Source organism: Rhamphochromis longiceps, linkage group LG1, assembly GCF_057381845.1.
Source record: "Rhamphochromis longiceps isolate RC_006_pf linkage group LG1, R_longiceps_female_GT1.1, whole genome shotgun sequence".
In the NCBI taxonomy this organism is placed as follows: Eukaryota; Metazoa; Chordata; class Actinopteri; order Cichliformes; family Cichlidae; genus Rhamphochromis; species Rhamphochromis longiceps.
The window spans coordinates 22362273-22379159 of NC_140557.1; the positions used below are offsets into that span (position 1 = coordinate 22362273).

The 16887-nt window shown below is 39.2% G+C and overlaps 1 protein-coding gene across 10 annotated transcripts in view; it reads right to left on the bottom strand.

Annotated features, from left to right (window-relative positions):
* The window catches only part of plekha7b (pleckstrin homology domain containing A7b), a 74851-nt gene extending 63973 nt beyond the window's left edge, over window positions 1-10878 (bottom strand). For all 10 annotated transcript variants that reach the window (XR_014910692.1, XM_085402614.1, XM_085402572.1 and 7 more), the window contains exons 1-3: window positions 10712-10878; window positions 10523-10599; window positions 10364-10421 (exon numbers count right to left, since the gene is read on the bottom strand). Coding sequence is in view for 9 of the 10 variants with exons in the window: in XM_085402614.1 (XP_085258740.1) it covers window positions 10364-10421; window positions 10523-10599; window positions 10712-10863 (287 nt within the window). In the remaining variant the exon portion in view is untranslated. The remainder of the gene's footprint in view (window positions 1-10363; window positions 10422-10522; window positions 10600-10711) is intronic.
* Between the last annotated feature and the right edge of the window lie 6009 nt (window positions 10879-16887).

Genomic DNA, 16887 nt, shown 5'->3' on the forward strand with positions numbered 1-16887 from the left:
AAGTTGAAAAGAGTTGTAAATGATAGCTGACAAAAATGCTGCATGTTTCAATTTCTGTCACATCTTCCTGCATGCTAGTTAAAGTCAAAGATGGCATGCTTTACCACAATCATAGTAATGTAGTGACATGAAAACACTAATCAGGCACAGAGATACAATTCAAGGCTAAAAAAAAGTATTACCTTGCCTCAACCTGCCTCTCCTTCTCCTCCAAATTGGAGAGCTCCAGCTCTGCAACCACCTTTGTTTCATGATCAGCCCCGTCAGTCTCGTGCCTGATGGGCAGACAACTGCAACAGCAGGTCCCCATCCCAGCTCGGTCATCTCCCCTGCCCTGTTTCTGCTCTGACTCCTGCTGCTCCAGCTCTGACTTCTCAACCTGCTCAAGTCATCTAGACAGTGAATGACTCATTCTACATAATGTACATCATCAACCAGCGCACACCTCAGGCCTGCAGTCCAAACAAGGCCTGATAGAAAGCTTCCTCTGTATTCTGCAGAACAAAAGCTTACTGTACCAGACACTAAATCTGCTCTTTGTTTTCATCATCTTTATTCAGTCCACTGCTTCAGTCTCCATCCCTATTTGCAGGCCCAGGCAATACTGAGCATTATTTATTTTTTAACTGCCACAAACCCTGTAATGAGTCATTGTGGACATGATGTTGACAATATGGCCCTTTTTTTAGAAAATCACTCTGACCTCAAATAAAAGTCCTGGCTGCCTCACACGTAAGTTGTGAAGATGGATGCAGAAACATAAGAGCTTTAGACATGATCTACTGATAATAACAACAAGTCAACATAAATAACCCAGCAAAGGTGAAAGCACCTGCTATCTCACCAGCAGCACATTTGCAAATCCTTGGCCAAGAGTCCAAATATCAATTTCACTGTCCGTGCATTTGCTGCTAAGATGACATTATCAGGTGCGTCGCTGCCTTTCTCATAGATTAATGATTCACGCTTCTAAGCAAGTTTATCATATTGTTTGTGTGTCGGTGTTGTCCATGTAGTTTGCATGTGTGTGTGAGTGAGATTCAAACAAGAAAAAAAAGAAATCCAATAAGATCTTTGGCAGGCTGGCAAAACAGCAATACATCATATTGCTGTTTCCAGTACCCTGCAATGCATTCAGCCTGTTGGGTGTGTTTTTTTAATTTCAAGAATACCACAAAAGGGCTGTTAAGTAAAAAAAAAATAGACACCTATAGGTTACAAAATAACCCACAATCATTTGGTAAAGTCACATAAAAACGACTAGCCTCAGCAAGCACTATTGTGCAACACACAACCTACATGAAATTTTCCTCAACATGAAATATGAAATAATTAAAAACTCAACTCATCACAAGCCTCAGAATAGAAAGTATCGAAACAGGAGTCGACTATAAATCCCTAGTTCTGGGGTTGGAACGTGAACTGTCTGCCATCCCTACCACAATATTGGTAGTGAATTATTCTAGGTCTCAACTGACCCCCTGCAAGACCCGAGTATCACATTTTTGGAGTGTTGTCTTAAACTACTGCTCAGTTAGTTAATGTATTTCATTAGTCTGCTGTAACTGAAAAAGAAAGAGAACTAAAAAAGTTCCTCCTCTCTCTTTCTCACCACATCAGTGGCAGTATATCAGTGGTGCAACACAGCTGTGCTGACACTGAAACACCACATATTACCCCCACATATACCGCCACATTGTGAGTTGACAGTGCTCTTTTAAAACCCATCATTTTGTATAGCTTTGGAGTAAACCACTATTTTTCCCCACAGTCACAATATCACCATAATTTAAACAAGCAAACATTTACTTTTTTTAGTTATATAATCCCAGTTAAAACATTTCTGGAAAGCCGTACAGCACAAGTGGTGTAGCTGTGTAAAATAAGTACAACAATCTTCGAGTTTAATTAAAATGAGCTTGCAAAAGCTAAGCTACCAGTAAAAATATAGAAGCTAAGCTGATGATGCTGCAATAAGAATGTCTAAACGTCGCATGCTGTTTCAGAATTAGCCAGATTAATCGGTGAGTACGTATAAAATTAATTATGTTGATGCTTCAATAAATTTTTTTAATATATTCCCGAGTCAGTAGTTTAGTAAAAGACAAAGCCAACCTGGCAAAGCAGTTCCTTCAATGTGTTGTTTTACTCCCTATCACAAACGTATCGTTTTTGTTTCAGCTATAATTTAAAATTTTCAAAATGTTTAAGAAAATTGCTTTACCATCTAATGCTTTCGAAGATATATGTGTGGTAACTTGATGCACTCATGTCAGAATCCCTGCTTAGTGGTTAGTGCTGTACAGTACAAGAATAAACAGTTAACAAATGTGCTTAAGCTACATTAAAAGTGATGCTATCAGATTCTGAAGACACGCCTAATGGATGCAGTTTAACAAACACAGCTGGCACAGGTGGACAAGAAAAAACACACTGCAAATGAAACGTGGAGCAGAGCCGATTTTCAGATAAAACCAACCTTCACCGATGCTTTGTTGAAACAAAACTTGTGCACTGATCCCTGTATGTTTCTTCGTGACCTCCCATGGCACTAGAAACTTTCAAAACATGTACTTTTTACAACTACAACCCGCAGAAACACAAGGTCATTCAACTATAGTTGGTCTTACTGATGTCAATAGACGACTTTGGTAAGGTTTAACATCCAAGGATAACATCTGACATCACTTAATCTGAGAGTTGACCATTTCTGACAGGATGAAAGGTTTGATCAGGTCACTCGAGACTTTCTGCTTCTTTGCCTCACTGAGAAACAAAGAAACAGGACTAGCTTCCTGCCTCAGGGCCCAGGAACACCAGTTGGGAAAACAATTGTTTTTAAGTGATTACCTGTCAGAGACTAGCTGTCTCATACAGGGTCCTGTACAGAGACACATACTTAGTTTTACTTGACTTTAAAATTTTAAAACTTAATGCCAGGAACCAAAAGTATAATACCCCTTTGACAGAAGACAAATTAACCCTTACAGTTAATTTAACTTACACGTTAGAAAAGCTTTGAAAAGGAAAAGTTTGTTTATCGCCCCTTTGACCTTGTTTGTTCCATCTATTTTGGCAACCATGTTGTGGCCTCAGCAGTGAGGCCTGGATTTGATGTGTTAGCAGAAAAAAGAAAGCTTCAGCTTCATTAAGACAGGGTTATGATAAAGGCCTGTAGGGACATTAAACTTCTTTATTTTCCATTTCCTGTTTAAAAAAAAAAAACTGCTTCAAAACATCTCACGGCTAATTAACTCACAGCACTGATCAAAAACGTCAACTATTTAAAAAAAATGCAAGCACAAACTAAAATCATAACAAGCTGTGGGACAAAAGCAAGATAAATATTCATCAGAAATCTCAGGCAACGATGAAATATTGACGGAAAAGGCAACTAAATTTGAGAAAAAAGCTGAGAGAGCCTTTTTTTGGTGTAGAAGCTAAGAGTGATTCAGTGTGGATTTCAAACACTTCCGCCTGGACTGGCCCACAGCATTGTTAACCCTTTCAACAATGTAAACCGTGTCCTCAACAGGACGCCATTGTACCTCGGCGTGGTAATTTTCTCCCTAGGGGAGCTATATTATTGCACTTTTCTTATTCTCAGTGAGTGCCAGTGAAGTGGTCGAAAGTGAACCTTAGTGTACTCAGTTTTCTCAGTTTTTGTAAGTAATGAGATAATAATACACAGCGTTTAGTAATCACTAGTAATATTATAATTTATGTTATGTCATGAGTTTGTGTAATGAAAAAAATTGTTATTGTATGTCAAAGCCACTGGCATATCAGCTCTGCGCTCTCAGAGTGTCCTTTGGCATCAGTACCTGATGTATTATGCAACAGTGAGACAGGGCTTACTATAATAATGATGATAATACTAATAAGAAGAAGAAGAAGAAAAGAAGAAACTTTCTTTATATACTTGCATCTTTAAAAAAACAGAGCTTAAAAAAATGCTTTGACAGAAGTGAAAAAGCAGCATACTCAAAGGGTAGATTTAAACAGGAAGCCTAGACAAAAGGACCTTCAGAGGACCTTTTGTGTACATGTGTACACAACAAAGAGAATAAAAGACATAATTAAATAAATGAAAGACTAGAGGCAGGCAATTAGCATGAAAACTAAAACCAAAAGATAGACGAAATCACATGTAGCAGAACCACTTAAAACAAAGTCGGGAAAACTGAGTTCTAAGAAGTAAGTCTGTGAGCCTGATCTCTTCTAGCCGGTCATTTGTAAACCAAGGGGACCTGACTGCAAAAGCATAGTCATGGTTAAGTTGTCATATTTGACGCCAAACCACATTTTTAACAATCTAACAAAGCAAGCAGACCTAAACAATCAAACAGCCAAGGATAAGTTAAAAAAAGTCATCACGTGCAGATCTTTGAACTATTCCCAGAATTAGATATAAGTGTGCTGAGGTTGCTTCTTTGGAACAAGCTGCCCGCTGACCTGAGGTCAGTTATAACTGTGTCTGCAGAAAGTTTGGCATAATATAATGTAGTTTGTTCCAGAAGCAAACTCAAAACCTTTTCATTCTCACAGGCTTACATGTAATCTGGTTGTTCAGTCTGACGTCACTAGCCTTGTCTGGGTCTAAACTCCGCTGCAGGTCCATATATCAAACGATCACTGTGGCATTACTGAGAGTTGAAAAACTGTCTAAAGTCTTTCATCTTTAATAAAATGATCAGCGTTCTGCTCTACCAGGTGTAACAATTGAGTTTAACATCCAGGCATCCATGAAAACGGAATTTATGACATTTAACGGAGTTAGAAGTTAGCAGGGAGTTAGCTCGCTAGCTTCTATCTAAATACAATATAGCATGTCCTGACTGCGGGGTTTTGGAAACAAATTAAAACGTACAGCTGTGCTATCACTTCCAGCATAAATGAAGACAGAAAACTAAACAGCAGTGACGTTTGTAGGGTAACTGAAGTTGGTCTAGCTGGTATATAATGATGTGCTATGTGACCGCTAGCGACACAGCTATGTTAGCATAATATAAACAAGCTAACTTTTTTTCCACTCGATAAAAGTTAACGTGAGTGTTCTCGGTGGTCAGAAACAAATGTAATCGCATGGCAGGATGCTGTAAAAGGACCAAACTTCAGCCAGGAGAACAACTGAGATAATCCATCCACAATGCGAGGTTAGTCATTCATATACTGCTGCATGGGCTGGGCTGTAGTTACATCCTAAGGTTTTAAAAACTGAGCTTAAATAAATGATTAGTGATTAGTGGTAATAAAAGCCGAGGGAGGTCAACAGGGATCACTGACTGTTTTAGGAGCTTTTTGAGATCAAATAGAAGAAAATACATAACATTAAACATGTTAACAACACAAAAGCCATATTAAACGCAGACTACTTTAGACCCGGAGTAGGATTCGTCGCGTCATCACTGAACAACCGGATTATTGTGTGTATATGAGACACAAATTCCCTTTGGGGTTTGCTTAGGAAGGGCATTTGGTTAAATACCACCACCACTCTATCTGCCTCCTTATAGACAGAGTATAAACATCTATAAAGAGTGGATGGTTTCTTGTCATGGTACCCCCCACCAAACGAGTTGGCCACCAGGATGTGAAGGGTATGGGTCTGACAGGGCTCCAGGTGTACTGAATTGCCCTCAATGTAATGACATGAAGGTGTGAGATGCTGGGATTGCAAGAAGAGGCTACTCAAGCATCTTTTTTTCATTTTTGTTGTTCCAGAATATCGTGTCTTTTATGTCTTGTGGAACAAATATTGAATTGTCCACAGGGTGAACAACCGCGACTCAAGACATGAGTGCATATGCTGGCACAAATCTTCAGAGTAAAGACTGAGTGGGAGCCGGGTATTCATGACTTCACAGTGAGGGTCGTTGGCCTAGTGAGCCCAGAGCAGTCCAGATAAGCCCCACTTCTTTTCATGCCAGATAGCCAATATTTATACCTGGTATGTGCGGTGCCACTCTCCGATGGCGCCTAGAGTGATCCGAGATGATTGTTTTAAGCACATAGACACAGAGCGGTTCGTTGACCGTGACATTGTAAAGCTGGAACTATAAAACAAAACTAATAATTATTAAAAATGTTACCTTTTTCCCAAAATAGTCTTACTTTCCTTTTACTTAGATTAATCTACATCCGTCAGACTAAAGACACAGACCTCTTTCATCTGTAACATTATGTTCAGGGATTGAAGCGGGTTGATTTTGGAAGATGGTTTCAAAATTGGGTCACTCCCTGGGAGATTTGCTGGAAGTATGACAGCCTGACGAACTCTATTTCAATCTGCTGCCACAAATGACAAAAGTCTCACCCATTAGCTTGGACAATTTTATCCTCAAAATAATGTGAGTGTTTCAGGAGTGCTCTGAGTAAAATTTTCCTAATGAAACTATACTTAATTTGTACAACATGTGAGCCTAAGTAAATCATTCTCAGATCAGCTGAGAAAATCTGAAAACATTACACTTTAGGAAACTTGAAGATAACATCAGTAACCATTAACCAGGTAGTTAAGGGCTGAAGGCTGCACAGCTCACCAGCAGTGAGGTGTACGTAAACGTGAGTTTTGCAATAGCCGTGGTGTTAGAACAATCCCTTCTTTGTACTTCAAGTCAGCTAAGTTCCACTATCAACACACAGCAAATCCACTGACTGTTGTCAGGGCAGCACCATGTGGACTTCAGTGCAGAGTGTTTTTGTTGTTTTTGGGAGGGGGGGCTTGCACACTTCCTGGAAAGCTCAGGGATAAGAAAAGAAGGGCATTATACCAAAAAGACATGCCAACAGTCCAACTCATAAAGTTTCTCAAAAAAACTGATGTTAAAGTGAGATTTATTCATTAAACACACACACACACACACACACACACACACACACACACACACACACACACACACACACACACACACACACAGGAATCTCAGTTTCTACACAGACTATAAAACCAAATCATTACTAATGGTTACCCCTGTGGGATAAATATAACACTGTAAATGTTGAGTTGCTGTCAACTAAAAACTAATACATGATCATTTTAATGGTCTGAAACAGACACATTATCGAGCCCATCACATTGTTTATAGAGCGTCTGAGTTGAAGCCATCGTCACTGTGTTTCAGCTTTGCCAACTAAAGTTGTGATAATCAACCCGGCTTGTGAGTGCTAGAATCTGCCATGTGTTTGAAGATTAAGGGATTCTTTTGACAAAATCTGAGGGCTCTTCTCTTGATAAGGTCATTGTCCAATTTCACAGTTTACCAAAATTTGATTGGTTCTTCATTTGCCCATGTTTAACATGATGAAATTAAAAGAAATAGCAGTGTTAACACAGCTTTGAAAATTATACATTTAGTTTCGTTTCGTTTGTTTTTTCTTTTTCTTTTTTGTCTGACTAAGAGGACAAACCTCCGCTTTTACTCTTTTATTTGATTTATCATCAGTTTACTATATTGGCTGTTACTGTACTGCTATCCATCTGAGGCAGTGCTAGCGGTGGGGTGGCGAGAGTAAAGCTGCCTATGTGCATCTCTGCTGACAGCAGAAGAGACAAAGGGGGAGTGAAAAATGAAATAATGAATAATTAGTTCATGCATTATTACCTCTGGGCTAGAGTATTGTAAATCATCATTATTATCAGATTGTCCAAAAAAAGACTAGAAATAGAGAGCATATTTCTCTCATACTGACTTCTCCTCTCATACAAGGTCTTGAGTAATCAGTCCCTGTTTTATCTTAAAGACCTCTATCACCCCAATAGAGCACTTCACTCTCAGACTGTGGGCTTACTTGTGGTTTTACAAGAAAAATGGGAGGCAGAGCCTTCAGCTTTCAGGTCCCTCTTCTGTGGAGCCAGCTCCCAGTTTAGATTCAGGAGACAGACACCGTCTACTTTTAAAATTAGGCTTAAAACTTTCCTTTATGGTAAAGCATAGAGTTACGGCTGGATCGGGTGACCCTGAATCCTCCCTTAGTTACCCTGAAATGTGGGTGTTTAATCATTAGTCATTATTAATCTCTGGCTCTCTTCCAAAGTGTGTTTTTCTGTCCTGCGTTCTTCCCTCACCTTTCCTACATTCAGTTTTTCAGACATCATCTGTATGATTCAAATAATAAATTAATTAAAATGGATTGTTTGGTTAGGTTTAGGCATTAACAACACACCGTTTAGGTTTAGAAAGCCCACGATTTGACATCTGTGGAGCAGCTAAAAACTAATAAGAATTTTTAATGTGCACGTCGGTAACTTTTTGTTTTCTATATTCCAGCATTTATTGAACAATCATTATCACATTTTTTAGAAAAACTGATCTCTAAACAGATAAAATTACATTTGGATGCATTTGAACTACAAGTTTTTTACTCAAGAGAATAAATTAAAGAAGCTATGGTGGAGCCTTTGAAAGTCATCATGAGGTTCAAATTACCAAATTATCCAATCTAATAAAGCAGATTAGATGACAGAGATCAACAAATAGTGATCATCATAAGTTCTGTTGGGATGCATAGCACTAATAGTTGTTGTAAACCAAGCACATCTACCAACAACAGCCTCTAGCAGTGCCATCACACCTCAGAAACAGCACAGGAACGGCTTTAGGGACGCAAGAGCATAAGGCAATGACATAACCCCCAAAATTAACGATCCTAATCAAATTGAGCATGCAAGTGATGCAGTAGTGCAAGCCTAATCCACACAAACCACAAGACCTTCAAGGTACCCCAGAAGTTGAAGGGCAAATATTGTGTACTATAACTAGCTGATAGATTTTTTGGCATCATTTTGTTTTCATTTACATGGAAAAATGTCAGCTGGTGCTCTTAATAAGCTGAATGGTACCAGAAGACAGCGCTGGTGAGTTCCGTTCCACCGCAAGAAAATAAGGTCTCCAAAACAAAGAAACTAAAGCAAAACAGGATCCTTCCACCAAGCCAAACGGGCAACAAGTAGAAGAGTGATTTCACAGCCTTGACATTTAGGATGCCATATATCACACAGCCTCACTGCTGTATTGTTCTCACTTCTTACAGAGAAAAAGTGAGTGAATGAGGGGAAAAACAAAGACTCTTATTCTGTACATAATATGTGTCAGTAACAACAAATTTGTTAGCTGGAACCACTTAAAGGCCTTTTTAAAAGCATCTTTGGATACAGAAAAAGTAAAAGAAGGAAATAATTTGTTTGCTTTGATATGTGTGACTATTGCAACATCTCAGATGCACAAATGTATACTAAAATCTAAATATAAAAGTCATTGATACAAAGTGTCCACATTGTTACAGAGCTGCTCAATGGTATCTGCAGAGTACTATATGTCATTGAGTAACAACCAGCCTGATGCTGAGACCGCAGCTATGAGGATGTAAAATTCTCCATGTAGCCATTGCATCTGCAACAACTGGGGCGAATTAAAAGGGCAATGTGATAACATGTCTGGGTGGGAGGTGGGATTTGTAACAATGAGCTACATCAATGCAGATGTCTCCAGGCTATGTCGTAGTAAGCTTTAATGTTAGCCCGACTTATCTGACTGATTTGGGTATGATTTCCGGGTTGCTCTCCTGCACTGGTTCCCATCATAGTAACTGTCTGATATACACACTGACAGCCGCAGACCAGCATCCAATAACCCACTGCATAATATAATCTACAGTAAATGCAACAGTAGCTCTAGATACTCAAAATAACGTGTCTCTTGGTTGCCTTCCACTGAAGCCAGATTTAATCCAGAATCCTCCTGCTTTAACGTGAAAATCTGAGAAAAAGCGGGGAAAAAACTTCAGAGTGCTGCATGTGACTTTGAAAATTCTGTCCTTTCTGCTTCAATAATGCAATCATGCCATACATCTCTGTCACCACATGGTCACACCCCTCTCCTCCAACCTTTACAGTCTCTCTCTCTCTCTCATTCACATTTGCACATACACACACTTACACACAGCAAGTCTGCACACCTATCGGAGTGAGTAGAGGTCCTGCATGGTGGATGTGAGGAGAATTTTAATAGCCTTTCTTCCTGTCCTGCTAGGCTCTGTCACTTTCCGTTCACAATGCAGGCAGAGATAATTGGTTTCACCTATCTAATGGGACCCTAGTGAGTTAATCCATATGTTGGTGTGTGCTTTCCCTGTCATCTACATGCAGCTCTCAGATAAATCAGTGTGTTTACAATACAGCCTTTAATGTAGTTTGGTTGTTATAGTGCATCAGACGTGTTAGAGCAGCAGAGAGGAGGAGGAAGGCATTCCACATAGAGCACTTTAATAATGATCAACTCAACCAGCCTGCATGGGTTGATTTTTTTTTTTTTCCTTTTTTCTACACGACCAAACAAGGCAACAATGCACAAAAGCCACTCACTTGATGAAGTAACTGGCTCCTTCTTCCGTGAAGCCCTCTTCCCAGCCTCTTGGTAAATCTATAACACGAGCAAGAACACATTGAGCGACCCGCTGCACACTGCAGCAAAAGCAAAATATCCTGCTGCTATCCTGCAAAATCAGATAATTTGTGGCGTACCTGAACGTATCATATGTCCAGAGTTAACAGGTTCGCCAGTGCGCGGATGTAGCCAAGTAGTGCTTTGAGTTTTATCGCTGCAAGAAAGACACCTGTTACTGAACGCTAATAAAACAACGAGAGGGAGAGAAAAAATCCCTTCACACCGCCTCGTAAAGTACTCAGAGCAGAACAAGTAAAACGCCTCACCTAATGAAGAAGACTCGACCATCTCGACAAACTCCATAAGACCAGTAGTCAGGTAGGGTGTCCCGTCCGAGAGGTGCCGCCATGATCTCTCGACTCCAGCTCGGCTCGTCCCCCCTTTCCCTCTCCGCAGACTTTTTCCAGGGAGCCCACATAATACCGCCGCTAGGGCTGCATAGTTTTTAAAGGGGACGAATACCAAACAGAGCAACAGACGACCTCCCCTGCGAGACTCTTTTGTTGAGCAACCGGGTCCTCATAAGTAGCGGTCTGGCAAATGATTAAAAACACAGCCGATCCTTGCATAAGAAATTAATAAACTAATAAAGCCTAACCAAAGAAGTGCAAGCACAAAATAGTGCGTGAGCTAGAAATGAACCGGATAAAAGCTTTGGCGCTGGGGAATGGAGACTTTTCAAGGCTGGTGATTGAAATGATTTCAGTTTTTGGGTGGCCTAGTTGTGAAAGTAGTTGTACTATAATTCACACATGAAAGCAAAACGTGCACGCTTTCAAAGAATTGTGGGTATATGTTAAATAAAGCTGAAACAAATCATCCTGCTTAACTGATCTTTGTTTTAGAGAAATGCAATGAGAGAAACATGGGTGCAAAGGGTTTCATCTGAATATTGGTGGAGGGGGCTCTGTGTTCCCCGTCATCTTCCATTTACTCTTTATTTTTACGCACCACTTTTTATGGTTTAGTTAATTAAGTATTACTGTGTTATCCTTTATATCAGGGGTGTGCAATGAATTTTCCCAATGGGCCAAATGAGAAACTGGGACTGTTGTGGAGGGCCACACCGATAAGCATATAAAGGAATAAAATCAATGTGGACATTTGTTTTGTTTTTAATTACATCTTTGCTTTTATATTGTCTGTGTTTTATTATGTTTTAACTTTTCTAAATCCACCTTTACATTATCTTATCTCTTCTTATTGCAGCCCCTATAAGTCGGATAAGTGGTAGAAGATGGATGGATGAGTGGATGGCTGAATTGAGTTCAGCTTGTTGGCATGGCCCTCCATAACAGTCCCAGTTTCCTGTGTGACCCCTTGGGAAAATCAATTGCCCACCCCTGATATAAAGGATAACACAAAAATCAGACAGCAGATAACAGAAGTGAGGTTTTTGGGCATTCCTTCTGTTATTTTCAGATAATTATTCTCAATTTTTTAAATTTAATATTATCTCTGCATTGTCAACACATATCCAAGTATGATTGACTCTCCTATCCTCCTTTTTGTTTGCTTAGTCCAGATTAAAGTGTAAGGAGTTGACAATTCTGTCTGATGTCAGACTACTAAAAACAGCATGGACAGCCAGCACGACCTAGACGATCGTGGCAAATTAGCAACAATCCAACAACTTACTTAGTTTGCAGACTGGAAAAAGAAGTCCCTAATAACTTCCTACGCCTTTCCCTTTTCTAGTATATCTGCTCTGCCTGTGCACGTGCACAGTGCCACAAGAGAAACTGCAGCTGCTGACTGAGTTTACATGTGTGTTGGGGCATGGATAATTATGTTTACCACAAAACATTTGATGTTTTTATGAACTTATAATTAAAATTTTTGCAGTTAAAAAAAAGCGTTCATCACAGAGTGTTACTGAAGTATGGGTTTTCCTTTTCTAAATGAGTTTTGCTCTGTGCAGAACACAAATGCATGTGCTGTCTGAAGGGGGGAAGTATCCCTAAACAGTTTCTAATCTGCTTTTTTGATATAGAGCTGCTTTTGTGACATAGGTGATAAAAGTATCGGTCGGTGGCCATGAGATATTTTTGCATGGCCAGCAGTTATCAGCTTACAGGCACAGTATCAATAACCCGAGGCCACGAGTTAATAAGGAGTGGGAATGAGTTTAAGTTGTGAGATATTGTTGGGTGGCCACAAGACGGGGCATGTTTACTGATCACACTGACTGAGCTACAACAAACTAGATTTAAATAATCCTATTTTACCCTACAATATTGATTTTAGTTGTTACCAGGCAATTCTAGCATATCGTTCTATCAGAAGACAGGCTAGGGAATGAGTTAGCCAGGCTAGCCTCCATAAAGCTCTTTAGTTTGACACACAGTGTAGCCGACGCACTTCAATAAGGATGTGCTGCATTACAGAGACAGCTGGGACAACAAGTTATTGTTCATCTGACCATTCATTACTAACAGGTGGCCAAGCAATAATATTTTTCCCACCATCAATCCCACCTAGATTATTAATAGTTTGGGAAAAATGCAAAAATAAATAAATAAAAGATTTTCAGGGCTAGGTGCTCTGGGGCTTAAAAAACTGTCCAGCACGTGAGTCATGAAGTAAATATCAGTTTGAAAATGCCATGAGTCTTCTGTAAGGCTGTTTTAATAAAAGCTGGACCAACATCACCAGTTTAGACTAATAGAAATTTCATATAAATAAACATCGCAATAACCCCTCTTTTTTAAATTTTCTTAAAACAATCTTTACAATGAACGATAAAAATAATACAAATGTAGATAAAGTTGTCTATTGATTCAGGTTTCCTGCCAAAAAAACGTCCTTTTCATTAATAGAGGAGAACAAGCAGACAATCAAATGAGTTCTGCTGAAATTTTATAGAAACTGTCTTTTCCCTTTTATGAAAGAATGATCCTGGAAGTACCACATAAAAACTACACAAAGTGATATAGGAGTAAGCACAGATAAATGCTTATATTTTGATATTTGTCTTCCAAGGGAAAACAGAGGACTGGAGTAGTGAAACGTGAGGATATAAATGTGTGCTGAGAACGTCCGCAGGTCAGGTTGAATCTATGTCCCTGCATTAATTGTACTGGAAGCTTTAGGTGATGTTTGTCAGCCTCGCATCACCTTCACTGGCACTGCAGCCAAGCTTTAAGGACAGAAAGCCTTTCTGACCATGACACATTACAATAATGCTTACACTGCATCAAACAGACCTGCCCAATTTACCGCCGCTGCTCATAAATTTTCACTGGGCAGGCAATGTTCAAAGTCACAGTGGTGTTGGCACAGGGGCTATTTTGCTGACCAAAAGACAACAAGACAAGCAGCACGGTTTCATCTTATCATCCCAAGCTCTCTTATACTAATGAATCATCACTATTATGACCCTCATTGTGTAATACCATGTGCTTTAACTGGTTTTGACTCACTTCGGGGATGTTTTGTTCTTCCCCGGTGGTTCAAGGCACAGCTTTTTAAAGATAGTGGAGGATAAAATTTTCTCAAAAGCTTTGCCTTTATCAGCCGTGCAGAAGCTGTTTAACTGAAAATCTCCCAAATTCTTACCTACATGAAAGAAAAGTAAAACAAAATTGGGTCATAAACTATTTCTAACCTGTAGGATTTCTGATCATATATGACATGTAATAATCTAATTATTAACTAAATAAGATCTACTTCCAGGGAACCATTTCAGTAAAAGAATTTTTCACAAATGTACACTTAGACTCATGAGCCTCCTCATTTTTTTATATTTTGCTACCAAAATGAAAAAATAGGTGCAGCACCTCCACTGTCTTTTAAAAATGGCTGTGGATAGTCACTGCTCGACCTCCATGCTAACCTCATCCATACGTATTGATGAGGATTTGAACCATTTCAAATTTTGATTCATTACTCCATAAGACATGTTGCCACTGATGTTTAGCCCAGTTTTTGTTTAATTTGGCATACCTCAGCCTTTTCTCTCTGTTTCCCTTCCTTAAGAATGGCGTATTGACAGCCATCCTTCTACTGCTAGTAACAAAGTGCCTAAAGATACAATTTAAAGTTGGCTATAGGTCATTCATAGGTCGGTTTTAATGTGCTTAACAGATAAAATAAACATTCCTCTGAAAATGGTCAGGTACAAGGACTGAAAATGAGTTTAAAAGCCAATAAAGTCCAAAGAAAAAAATTGAAATGATTGCTCAAGACCACTTTAAAAAAAAGTACAAGAAAGGCTAGCTCCCTCAAAATATAAAGAAATGTAGGGACTTTTGCACAGTGCTGTAGTGCCATACATAGGCAGATTTATCAGAGATTTTTCATGACCAGCTTGATTTTTTCTTAAAGAAACAAACAAAATGTGTGAATGTTGAAATGTACTATTATAGCTGTTACGATATTATAACATCACTACCCTGTTACAGCTCACTGCAGCTAAAAATGTGATGCATTTTGGAGCTTTTCCTCTGTACTGTATAAAGGTCAGGCAGACACAAGCAACAGAATTAAATAGAACAGTGTCTAAATTAATCATCAATACCACCAAACATTACATTTACACTTGGCATCATTTGATTCAACTTGTTGTGTATTCCTCAACCAGTCTGCACAATCAGGTACAGAGTGCTGAAACACCATACGCACTGCAGCGTAATCATCTCGTAGCCAAACTCAATTGCTGTTATTTGACCTTGCTATGATTTATTATCATCCCCACTATGTAGACATCCATCTATACATGCTAATTTACACAAACAAATACACATTTAGTTGCTGCGCAGGCCAGCGCAGCTCTGCAGTATGTTCTCTGCTGCTACTGCTGCTGAATCCTGCCTCTTGCCTGCCAGAGGCTCACAATGCAGCAAGGTGACTCAATGTTATTGTCTTCTCCTCAGAGAGCCTCCTCCCGCTGAATCACTTACTTATGCTCGCTAAAGGTGCTGAGCTGAAAATGAAATAAAGATTCTCTTGTTCTGACTTCCAGCTCTTCAGTAAGGAATCATTTGGATCTTAATCTAGTTGGCAGAAGCCCTTATAGGAAATCAATAGCATCTTTTCAGAAATGCTTTTTTTAAAAATACACCTTCATGTCAGCAGAGTAAGGTATATAAATGAGTGTGTACAGGTTCCTACATTATTAACACTCTCTGTAGGGTAATATTTAGACAGTAGCCTTCTTTTCATTATGCAGCACATTTTATGATATAGTGGCTGATTAAAAAGAAATGCTGATCTTCCCATCCACTCTAGTGTTCTTTCACTATCAATTCCAGTTATGATCTATGACATTGAATAATTGCCTTCCAACTCAGTGAACTATTACACTGTCATCTAAAGAGCAGGGATGTTATATTTAGTCATAACCTCACTTATCCAGATAGAAATTTGATTCATTGTCTTGCTGGACCTGCCAAAGCTTCAAAGTCTTCATTGCATTTTTATTCTGTCATCCATAATTCCAGTAGAAAGCTAATGGTTATACAACTTGCAGGCAGCGGCTCTAAGTCTTCTTTCAGCCCTGGTCCAATCAGCTGTTGAAGATGTAGCATGAAAAAGCAGAACAGCGTTTAAATAATTCCTTTGTAAATAGGTTTTCATATATGCTGATTCGTAGGTAATTAAACCACAGCAGCAGGGATCGATGCTAACAAGGTGCACAATTTCATGGCTGATGTTAGTGTCATTTGCCTTTAAGTATATTTGACCAGTTAAGCAAAACACTCAGTACTTTTACAAAAGTCAAAATGATGGTAATAATCGACGCAGCCAGCACATAGCAACAGCGCCCTCTTCTGGCGTTATGGTCTTTCGATACAGATGGCTGAATCTACACCAATCAGGACTAAGTTTGAGATTTGCTACAGATTTGCGGTGGGACTGCAGTAGCTGTGAATTTCACATCCACTATGGAAAATATTATTATAACACCAGTTACACATAGATTAAACGACTGTGCACCCTTTTCTTTTCGCCCCAATATTTAAAACATGACCTTCATTTATATCCCAGCTACACACCTGTAAAGTGTTGTGGCTCTATAATGAACAGTTACAGTTACAAAAAAAATGATCAAATCTTTACAGACACACTGAACAAAGGCAAGACACACAAAAGAAAATGAGTAGCAGTCATTTATTCATGGCTAATCAGCCTCTAAGATGATGAGTACAGTTTGAGCTTGTATAAGCACACATACACACACACAAAAAAGTTTCATGTAAGATCTTCCCATGAGGCCAGTGAACAGGACCGGGGTTAAGAGGTGAACTTGGTCCCATTAATCACAGACTGCTGCTTCCTGAGCTCAGAAAAAGCTGAGGCAGAACTGCACTTAGGGGGATTTTTTTTCCACAGGAAGTAAAGCAAACACTGACTGAAGAAAGTATTAAATGCTTAAAGCTGCTGGTGAAGTCCCAACATTGGAATTGGTTAGCTATACATTTATTCAAGTACTCTATTTGCA